General features: G+C 45.4%; 1 protein-coding gene across 1 annotated transcript in view; it reads left to right on the top strand.

The window, feature by feature from the left end:
* Positions 1 to 706: 706 nt before the first annotated feature.
* Positions 707 to 11,297, top strand: part of CFAP65 (cilia and flagella associated protein 65) — a 40,021-nt gene continuing 29,430 nt past the window's right edge. The window contains exons 1-6 of the mRNA XM_073020081.1: positions 707 to 1,714; positions 2,742 to 3,425; positions 3,741 to 3,944; positions 6,746 to 6,930; positions 10,124 to 10,226; positions 11,064 to 11,230. Of these exons, the coding sequence (XP_072876182.1) occupies positions 3,273 to 3,425; positions 3,741 to 3,944; positions 6,746 to 6,930; positions 10,124 to 10,226; positions 11,064 to 11,230 (812 nt within the window). The 5' untranslated portion in view covers positions 707 to 1,714; positions 2,742 to 3,272. The remainder of the gene's footprint in view (positions 1,715 to 2,741; positions 3,426 to 3,740; positions 3,945 to 6,745; positions 6,931 to 10,123; positions 10,227 to 11,063; positions 11,231 to 11,297) is intronic.

Below are 11,297 nucleotides of genomic sequence, written 5' to 3'. Positions count from 1 at the left end.
AAGCTCTCGCCGTCTAGTCACCTTCCCCCTTCCATCTGAAAGGAAACCGGTTCGCTGTCTTGGGGAGCAAAATATCCTTAGTTACCCAAGAGTAACTTTGAGATTTTCAGCTTCACATACTAAGGAGTCTTCACAAAATGGGACCCTTCCTCCAACACACATACCAGCAAATGAACCAACGGGCTTCCAAAAGTCTACATTATGTATAATAATTCCTTTATACGTTAACCTTCCGATCCCTTCAAAAGAGTTGTTTTTCTTGTTGCTGAGCAAGAAGAAATGCCGGGAGAAAACGCAGAGGACACCTTCCCTGTCATCAGCAAAAGGGATCTATTTGCAAAGCAATATTCAAATAAGAAATAACTGCGGGCTGCTTTTAAGTTAACAATTGCAATCACAGAGAATGAGGTTCTGTCTCTATGCGTGTCAGAGTGCCAAGCCCACCGAGGAGCTTCCTGCGAATTTGGTCGTCAATTAAAGTCATGATTGCTGGAACGTCACGACAACTAGGGGGCTCTACATTACCATGTCGCGACAGGTAGAAGCCCACAGTTACTGCCAGCAGGAAAAATCAGGGAATCAAAACTGAATACAGAAAATAAATTTGGGCGGCGCATTCGCCTTCTACGAATCTTGCCTCATTCGGGCTGCCGTCGTTGCCCTGGGATATCTGAAGACGCCGTTTCCTGCGCGTCCTGTGTCTATGGAGACGGCAATATGGCGGCGATGTAAGTTCTGAGCGTTAGTCCCAGGGTCCCAGGGTCCCAGGGTCCCAGGGTCCTAGGGAGCGGCGCGAGTGGCCAGGGAAGTTGTCTGTCCCGGGAGACCCTATCCTTCGGGAAATCGTGGCCAGAGGTCCCCTCCATGCTCTTCAGAGAGCCCCATGGGACTGAGTCTTGGGCGAGATCAATCAGACTAAAGATCCCGAAGAGAAAGGAGAGACAGCTCTAAGTGTATTTTGTCCCCCTTTGTTTCATCTATTTCTTTCTCCCTCGACTCTATACGACGACCTGCCACTTTTTCTAGTGGTCATCTTGGAGATTTTTAGATCAACAATTAGGCAAATAAAGGAAGCTCATGATACATATTTTCAAAGTTCTTGAAATTGGAAACTTCAATTTAAAACAAAACAAATTCAAAACAAAACAAAAAAACCTCTCTTGCCCAGTCTCTTCACAACGACTGCAGATGTGTGAGTCTTTTGGAAGAATAGTGCAGGCTAGTGAGGAAGTTATGGTTGTTAATTACTATAACATAGATTTGTTTAGTGCTTTTTCAAATCCTGTTTCATTCGAGCTGCACATCAACTATGTGAAATCGTCAGGATAACCCACATTTTACAGGCGAGGAGACTGAGGCTCCAGGAGATGGAGAAATTTGCCTATCTCCGTAGAGTCTGAGAAGATGCTGGCATCCAGCTTCCCTTGCCCTGGGACCACTTCCCTAGCCCTATGACATGGGTTGGACCAGCTTTCTACCCCATCATCTCTCATCTCTTCTATGCACTCTCTGGAATAGTTTCATGTGTTGAGTGGAGACTTTTTCAGAGCTCTGAGGCAGGAGCTGTCTGTACAATCCCCTGAGGTCAGAGGCATTAATGAGTCAGGGCAGGGCTGCAAGACCATCCCGTGGCAGAGAAGTAATGGACTCTCTCCGTGTCTCCTCAGCTCACATTTTCTTTGATTTCATCTGAACATCCAGTTCACTGTTGGAGGTAGGAGCCTTGCCGGCCTTGTCTGATGCCTAGCACAGTACCTGGTACATAATAGGCACTCAGCAAGTGCTTTGTGAATGAACGAATGACTGAATCTAGATAGTCCCCTCCAGAGGGTTTAGACATGTTGCCAATTAGGAAAACCAGGGTCAACAGAACCTTCCACTTTGGAAGGGTGGTGTTGGGTGGTGGGGGAGGGATAAGAGAGTGTCTGATGGAACTGTATAAATTCCTAAAGGGTGATCTTAAAATTGCTAAATCTGAATACATTAAAATAAGGAACTGAATGACAAACTTGAAAAAGGATCATTTTAGGTCAAATAAATGGGTAAGTCACACATAATCATAAACTGTTGTAAGAATTAAAATACCTGTAAGGGAGAATTGCTTGAACCCGGGAGGTGGAGGTTGCAGTGAGCTGAGATCTTGCCAGTCTGGGCAGGAGAGTAAGACTCTGTCTCAAATAAATAAATAAACAAACAAATAAATAAGGGCAACAGAGTGAGACTCTGTCTCAAATAAATAAATAAATAAATAAATTAAATTAAATCCCTGTAAGGACCTTACAACACTGCCTGCCATGTAGGTTCTCAGTACATGTTAATAGACATTATTATTTTTGAGATGGTTATTTGAAGAAGAGGGGGAGGATACTGAGTAATCTGAAAAATATACAAATGTTCAAAAAAGGTATTAAAGTGATGCTGTCCAATGTGGTAGCCAATAGCCATTTGTAGTTATTCAGCACTTAAAATATGGGTAGTCCAAATTGAGATGTGCTATAAGTGTAAAATGCACACCAGATTTCAAAGACTTAATACAAAATACGAAAGTAAAGTATCTAAATAATGTATTGATTATTTACATATCGATTTATATATCGATTTACATATCGATTATTTAAATATTGATATTATTTACGTATCGATTACATATTCAATGTAGTATTTTTGATATAGGTTAAATAAAATATATCATTATAATTAATTTTACCTGTGTCTTTTCACTTTTTTAATGTGGCTACTAGAATGTTTTAAAGTACACATGTGGATTGCATTATATTTTGGGGAGCAGTGCCATGTTCTGTGATTTCATGGATGATGGCTTCGTATCAAGTGTAAAGGGAAATCAGAGATGAACCATTTGTGGTAAGTCATTATAGGGATCTGCAAACCACTTCCACATGTGCTTGAGTGGGGCTGGCTTAGTCTTGGTGTGTGAGTGTGAAAATGGCTGTCCTCTTAGGGAGGTAACAAAGTCACACTTGAGTGTGTGTGCTAAGGGAAGCCAGCTAAAGGAAGAGGGGATTCAAGGTGATGGAGCCAGAGCTAGTCTGAGATACTTTGTGTCCCTTAGATCGAGGTCAAGCATCCTCTTGAGCATTTGGTGAAAACTGTGGCCATTCCCCCTGGAAAACAGACATGTATGCATACATAGCATCTGGCATATCCTTTACATATGTGTCACATATATTTGCATATGATTTCAGCTACAGTCATCAGGGATCCTGCTGCTCTAGAGATGGATTGACTTATGCTTTCATTGATCTATTTCAGTGATGTTTACCTTAACAGGTTGTAGACTGGTGGAGGAAATCCAGAAGGTAGAGAATCCGTCAGTCTCATTTGCCTCTTCTTTCCCCCTTATTCCTCTTCTCACAAGAGGCAAGAGCGTTCAGAGGAAACAAGCAGAGAGTAAAAGCCAGATAAAGGTAATGCACACACTTCAGTAACACCCACTGGAGCTTGCTGAGCAGTGCCAAGAGTGGCCATGGAGGGGCATAGTGGGGTGGGCCTTGTTCCCAAGTCTCTCTTTGGAGTGCCTTTCCTGATGGTGAGTCCCTAGGCTCCCAGGCAAAGCCCTGGATCTCGTGTACAGCCTCATTCCTCATGGTGCCACCTAGCACCTGTTGCCAGAGCTGGAAAGCAGACCCTTTCCTCCATGACAAGGATGGCCATGAGAGTCTCCTCCCTCAGCCTCTTTCTCATGTCACTCCTGTCTCCCCCACCCTCTGCTCTCTTCCCAGCTCCATACTCAGAGTGCTCCCTTTGGACTGTGTCCCAAGGGCCTGATGCTTACACAGGCTCCAAGCTCCATCATGAGGTCCAGGAACAGCAGGGACCACACCGTGAACTCTGGCGGATCCTGCCTGAGTACCAGCACGGTGGCCATCCCCGCCATCAATGACAGCAGTGCAGCCATGAGTGCCTGCAGCACCATCAGTGCCCGGGTAAGGATACAGCCAGGGCAGGCAGAGCAGGGTGTAGCAGGGCCAGGGCAGGGCATGGGAGGCAGGGCACTGGGGTGGGAATCTGAGAGGCCCTGACTCTTCCCTATGCATCTTAGCACTAGACCCTGTCTAGACTTTCCTTGTCACCTTTTTTCCACTCAGGAAAGAAAATATTACATTGGCCATCGAATACACTCAGTAAATATTGAAACTGAGAATGTAAGCTCCAAGAGAAAAGGGATTTGTCAGTCCTGTTCACCATTGTAGCACCAAGCACACTGGAGTGCTGGGAGCAGTGAGTGCCCGAGAGGCCATGGGATAGGAGAGTGCCAGAGAGGAATGAATCAGAGGCTGGTTGGATAGCCAGGATTTCTCTTTCCTCAGAAAGTTCTTCTGGCCTTGACCCCTAGGACTTTGTGTTTGACCAATAATGTATGGATGCTGTTTACTTTTTGCAACTCTTTGTAGTTCTCTCTATGTGATGATGCAGCTGTCCAGGGGTGTGACTATGGGTATGGCTTTGTGTATGATACAGTGTGTGTCCGTGTGGTGTGGTATACAGTGCCTAGCTCCTTAGATGTGCTGCCCTTGCCTCCCTGTGAATGGAGGGTCATGTTTTAGAAGACATCTCTCTCCTCTGTGCCATTCCGGGCCTGTTTGCCCTTGGATTCACTCACTGCCCTTCCCTGCTCTGCTTTGAGCTAGTAGGAGATTGGAAAGTGGGAGGAAGGGAGAAGCCGGGGCATTTCTCTTCCTCTCTCTGCTGTTCACGGTGTCTCTGTCAGCAGCTGCATTTCCCCTGTGGCTCCAGTTCCCACCAGACAGGCCTCAAGGCTGTATTGACCCCACCACTTCTCACCTAGGTGTGGTGGCAGCTTCTTGATGTTGCCAACTCCCAGGTTCCTTCACTACCCATGGTTATGCAGTAAATTCCCTGGTTTTTGTTGTTGTTGTTGTTTGTTTGTTTTTTCTTTTTTCTAGACAGAGTCTTGCCCTGTCACCTGGGCTGGAGTGCGATGGCACAATCTCGGCTCACTGCAACTTCTTCTTCCTAGGTTTAAGCGGTTCTGCTGCCTCAGCCTCCCGGGTAGCTGGGATTACAGGTTCCTGCCACCATACCCGTCTAATTTTTTGTATTTTTAGTAGAGACAGGGGTTTCACTATGTTGGCCAGGCTGGTGTTGAACTCCTGACCTTGTGATCTACCCACCTCGACCTCCCAAAGTGCTGGGATTATAGGCGTGAGCCATTGCGCCTGGCCACAGTAAATTCCCTGTTTTAAACATTCAGAGTGGCTTTTGTTTTCTTACCTGGACATTGGCTGATGCACCAACTGATATTTATGGTAAATTACCTCCCATAATCCATGTCACCTTTCTTCCATAGGTGACTCAGGAAAGAAAATAGTATGTTGGCCATCAGACACACTCAGTAAATATTGAAACTGAGAATGTAAGCTCCAAGAGAAAAGGGATTTGTTGGTCCTGTTCATCATTGTAGTCCCATAGCTAGCACAGTGTCCGGTGCATTATAGGTACTCAAAAAATATCTGTTGAATGGATGACTATATCCTTATATTATGCAACAATATAAAAGCAATACTTGGTCAAAGATTTTAAAAATGGTGGCCAGGCATGGTGGCTCATGCCTGTAATCCCAGCACTTTGGGAAGCCAAGGTGGGTAGATTACCTGAGGTCAGGAGTTCAAGACCAGCCTGACCAACATGGTGAAACCCTGTCTCTACAAAAATAGAAAAATCAGCCGGGCATGATGGTGAGTGCCTGTAATCCCAGCTACTTAGGAAGCTAAGGTGAGAAAATTGCTTGAACCTAGGAGGCAGAGGTTGCAGTGAGCTGAGATTGTGCCATTATACTCCAGCCTGGGCGACAGAGCGAGACTTTACAAAAAAAAAAAAAAAAAAATACATATATATATATACACATACACACACACACACACACATAGTATAAAATATATATATACACATATATAGTATAAAATACACACACACACACACATATATATAATGCCAATGAGTTGAGTGCTCATGGCAATGACCGTGGTAGGAAAAGGCAACCAGTTCATCCTCCCTCCACCTTACCACCCCAGGGAGGGTTTCCATGCCCCCTCCTTCTTCATCTAGAAAGGGGTGATGGATAAGCCTATGGAAAGATTTTCCATTACAGATGGAAATGCTGCACATGGCAGTGCTAGCGTCAATCACCAGGAGCAGCCCTTAGAGTGGCCTCAGAAGTCAGGAATGGGTGAGGTGAACAGCAGACAAATTGACTCCTCCTCTGCCCCACCAGCCAATTGAGGAATGGGAGAGGGAATGGTGCAGAGGGAACTGTGGTCTGGAAAAGGGCCTGGGATAGACTGCTCTAGCTAGGAGAGGCGTCTGTAGCAAGGGGCAGGGCTGGGAGAAAGAAGAGGGGAGGAGGTACCTAATGGGGTGGTATCTGAGGGCGCACTGAAGAACAGAACAGAAGCCTGCATTTGTGTGCTTGCACAGAGTGGCTGATGGGGCTGCCCAGGGAAGGCTTCAGGGGCAGGGGCTCTAGTTGCAAAACAGTTCCGGTCTTGGAAGAGGTGATATCTGACTTCAGGGCCTACCTGCCTCTCACTATCTGTCTCCAGACCATCCCCCAGGGGTGAGGGGTGGTGTCAATCATTGTTTTTCTGTCTTGTCCTTTATTTTCTTGGTGGTGGAGGAGGAAGACCTTCACCTGTTCTCTGGATCTTGGCATCCTACCTTGCTGATACATCCTTTCTGCTCCCCCTTCTCCCTGCCACCCGAACAGCCTGCAAGCTCCGTGGACACTCAGATGCACTCCCCAAAGAAGCAGGAGAGAGTGAAGAAGAGGGTCATCTGGGGCATTGAGGTGGCCGAGGAGCTGCACTGGAAAGGCTGGGAGCTAGGAAAGGAGACCACAAGGAGTCTGGTTCTGAAAAATCGATCCTTGAAACTCCAGAAGATGAAGTACAGGTACCAGTATAAGGGATCAAGGACCCAGTGCCAGAGCATTGAGCCCTGAAAGCAGGCTCTCTTCAAAACAAAACAAAACAAACAAAAAACCTTCAACATCCCATATAAAAGCCAGTGAGTGTTTAACACATGTGCAGTATGAATAATTGTGCAGCTATAGTCTATTCTTTTTCATTGTGGTATAGTGTCCCAATGTGTGCCTGTACCATAATGCATTCATCCAGAATGAAGCGAGTTTGGACTGTTTCTAGTTTGGGACTGTTACCAACATTCGTGTATATGTGTCCAGTTACATAAGTACAAGAGTTTTTCTGGGGAATACCGGGTACTATGAAGGCTCACATGATTTTGGGGTCTTATGAAAGTGGTTTTTTGTTTGCTTGTTTGTTTTTCTGTGTAGTTGTTAAATTAGTGTCCTTGCGGGATGGAGCCATCTATTCTGCCACCTTGCTCCACCTTCTGTCTTTTCTGGGGAATAGACGCAGGAGTAGAATTGCTAAGGCTTAGGCCATGTACCTGTTCACTTTCTGTAGATAAACCAAATTGTTTCCCAAAGTGCACAGATTTCTTTAGACGCCCACCAGCAGCGTTAGAGAGTTCCCATTCCTCCACATCCTTACCAATAACTGCTATTGTCAGAATTTAAAATTTTTGCCAGTAATGGTAACTTGTGGTTTTAATGTGCATTTCCCTGATTACTGATGAATGAGGATGAGTGTCTTTTTGTAGGTTATTGACCCTTTGCATTTCTTCATGTGTGAAATTTATGATCAAGTCTGTGGCCATTTTTCTATTACATTATCTTTTCTTTCTTCTTTTTGGTATAAGTTCTTATCCCAATTAAAAACCCTTTGCCAGTTATGCGTTGTGGATATCTTCTCTCATTTTATGATTTGTCTTTACTCTCTTTATTGTGTCTTTTGAAGAATAAAAGTTCTGAATTTTAAAGGTATCAACTTTATCAGTCTTTTTCTTTTATGATTGGTGCTTTTTTATGCTTTTCCTAAGAAGTCCTTTTCTACCCCGAGGTCATTAAGATATTTTCCTCTAGTATCTTCTAAAGACTTTGTATTTTTGCCTTTTAATATTTGTCTTTTATCTATATGGAATTGATTTTTATGAATAGTAAATTTTGATATCTGGTTGTATAAGTCCTCCTACTTAATTCTTCTTCCTTTTTTTTTTTTTTTTTTTGAGACAGAGTCATGCTCTGTCACCCAGGCTGGAGTGCAGTGGCGCTATCTCAGCTCACTGCAAGCTCCGTCTCCAGGGTTCACGCCATTCTCCTGCCTCAGCCTCCCAAGTAGCTGGGACTACAGGCGCCCACCACCACGCCCAGCTAATTTTTTGCATTTTTAGTAGAGACGGGGTTTCACCGTGTTAGCCAGGATGATCTCGATCTCCTGACCTCGTGATCCACCCTCCTCGGCCTCCCAAAGTGCTGGGATTAGAGGTGTGAGCCACCGCGCCTGGCCTTAATTCTTCTTCAAGATTGTCTTAGCTATTCTTGGCCCTTCTTTTGATCTTTTATATAAATATTCAAATCAGCTTATCATACATGCACATAAAACTCTTCTGGAGATTTTGATTGGGATTTAATTGGACCTATAGATGAATATGGGGAGAAATGATATCATTACAATATTGAGTCTTTTAATCCATGAACACGGGCTATCTCTATATTCATTAGGTTATTTTTCATGTCTCTCAATAAAGTGTAAAGTTTTCTCCATAGACATTTAGCACATCTTTAGTTAGATTTATTCATAAGTATTTTATATTTTTGCTGTTGTTATATATGACATATTTTTTAGTTGTTTCATTTCTGTCGCTAGTTTTAAAAATGTCATTTTTATATAGGTATTGTGTTCAGTGTCTTGGCAAATCCTCTTATTAATTCTAATAATTTATTTGTTAGTATTCTTGTTTTTTCATGCACACATTTGTATTTTAAATGGAAAATGACGTTATTTTTTTCTTTCTAGTCCTTATACTTTTTGTCTTTCCTTACTGTGTGTTGAACAGAAGTGGTTATAGAGCCATCTTTGTTTTGTTTATCATCTCAGAGTAAAGGACTGCAATGTTTCACCATTAAGCTGTCTGGTAGGATTGATTTCCTGTAGGATTTCTGTAAAAGTGTATACATTGTCAGATTATGGGACTATTCTTCTATTCCTGCTTTGCTGAGAGGTTTTCTCATAAACACACATTAAAGTTTATCTAATTTCTTCTTTCTTTTTTTCTTTTCTTTCTTTTCTTCCTCTCTCTCTTTCTTTCTTGTTTTTTTGAGACAGGGTCTCGCTCTATTGCCCAGGCTGGAGTATAGTGCATTAACATGGCTCACTGTAGCCATGACCTCCTGGGCTCAAGCAATCCTCCTACCTCAGCCTCTCAGGTAGCTCGGACTGTAGGCATGCACCACTATGCCTGGCTAATTAAAAGAAACTTTTTTTTTATATAAACAGTATCTTGCCATGTTGCCCAGGGTGGTCTCGAACACCTGGGCTCAAATGATACTCACGCCTTAGCCTCTCAAAGTGCTGGGATTCCAGATGTGAGGCACTGTGCCTGGCCTGTGGAAAGGTTTTTGACCACCCATTCCATGTTTTGGTGTTTTTAGGCAGAGCAGCCATAATATTTATTATACAATTATTGGGTCAGTTTTGATAAATTATATTTTTATAGCAATTTTTTTCATCTAAATTTAAACATTTGTTGATGTAAAGTTGCTGACAATGTCATCGTCTTATTAATGTTTTGAAAGTCTGCAGCAGCTGTGGTTCTGACCCACTGTGGGATGCTACAGCTCTGCTGAGGTCTCTGGAAAGGCATCCCCGGTCCCACCCTCCTCAGCTTTGGTTCCCCTGCCTCAGTGCTTGGGGACTCTTTAAAATCTGGGCAACCCTTCCCTGTCCCTGTCCCTTTCAGGCCTCCCTACTCATCAGAGGTACAAACACTACTCCCTTTTTTGTTCAGAGTGAAGATCTCTGAGAATAGGAGCGGGAGGAGGAGAACGGGTCCTCTCGTAACCAAACCCCTGAGTTTCCACCTCCATGTGCTCATCTCTTGATCTCTTTCTCTGTGGACCCAAGGACTCAAGCTCCCTTGGCTGCAGGGCTTCCCTCATTTCCTGCCTCTTCCAGTTGTTCTGAGCCCTGATCTGAGGTGCTCACCTCCTGGCTCTCTCCTACAGGCCCCCCAAGACCAAGTTCTTCTTCACAGTCATCCCTCAGCCCATCTTCCTGAGCCCAGGCATAACCCTCACGCTCCCCATTGTCTTCCGGCCTCTGGAGGCGGTAAGGTCTGCCACAGTGAGTGAGGGCAGGGAGGCACCTGGGAACAGTGACCTCAGAACAGAAAGCAGGACAGAGCAACTAGGAGCACCCCCCCCCCCCCCGCCCCGCCACACACACACACACACACACACACACACACACACACATGCTGCCCACTCCAGCAGCAATCCAGCTTGGGAGGCCCTGTCAAGGGCTTGGCCCCTCATCTCATTAGACAGAGGGTGCTCCCCAGGGGATGCTGGGGGTAGAGGCTGCAATATTATATTGACCATCAGAAAGCCCTACATTCCGTGGCCGGGGATGGTGACTCATTTCTGTAATCCCAGCACTTTGGGAGGCCGAGGCAGGCAGGTCACTTGAGGCCAGGAGTTTGAGACCAGCTTGGCCAACATGGCAAAACCCCATCTCTACTAAAAAATACAAAAGTTAGCCGGGTGTGGTGGCGCATGCCTGTAGTCCCAGCTACTTGGTAGGCTGAGGCAGGAGAATCACCTGAACCAGGAGGCGGCTGTTGCAGTGAGCTGAGATCTCACCATTGCACTCCAGCCTGGGTGACAGAGTGAGACCCCCCCCCAAAAAAGAAACCCCTTCTACATTCCTTGGCCTCTTCCTGCCACCCCCCACACACATTTCCTCAAAATACTTTTTCTACAAAAGAGACTCTAATCTTTGAGACCAAGACAACATAGATGCCCAGCTCCCCTCAGAGTCTGACGTGGGGACCACGGCCCAGCCCTTCCCTCAGTGGTTGTGTTGGGGGTGGCTGAGGGTGGGCTGGATGTGCAGTCCCTGAGTGCCACTGATGGGTGACTGCCTCTGCCCCGCCTCACACTACAGAAGGAGTACGTGGACCAGCTGTGGTTTGAGAAAGCGGAGGGGATGTTCTGTGTGGGCCTGCGGGCCACCCTGCCCTGCCACAGACTGATCTGCCCGCCATCCCTGCAGCTGCCCATGTGTGCTGTGGGGGACACGACCGAGGCCTGGTTCTGCCTGGATAATGTGGGGTGAGGAAGAGGCTGAAGTGCAGGCGGGGAGAGCAAGAGCTGTGAGGAGGGTGTCTGGAAGCAGGAG

This window comes from Chlorocebus sabaeus, chromosome 10, assembly GCF_047675955.1.
Source record: "Chlorocebus sabaeus isolate Y175 chromosome 10, mChlSab1.0.hap1, whole genome shotgun sequence".
Taxonomy (NCBI): domain Eukaryota; kingdom Metazoa; phylum Chordata; class Mammalia; order Primates; family Cercopithecidae; genus Chlorocebus; species Chlorocebus sabaeus.
The sequence above is the reverse complement of the archived record's forward strand: the minus strand, read 5'-3'. Positions and strand labels throughout refer to the sequence as shown.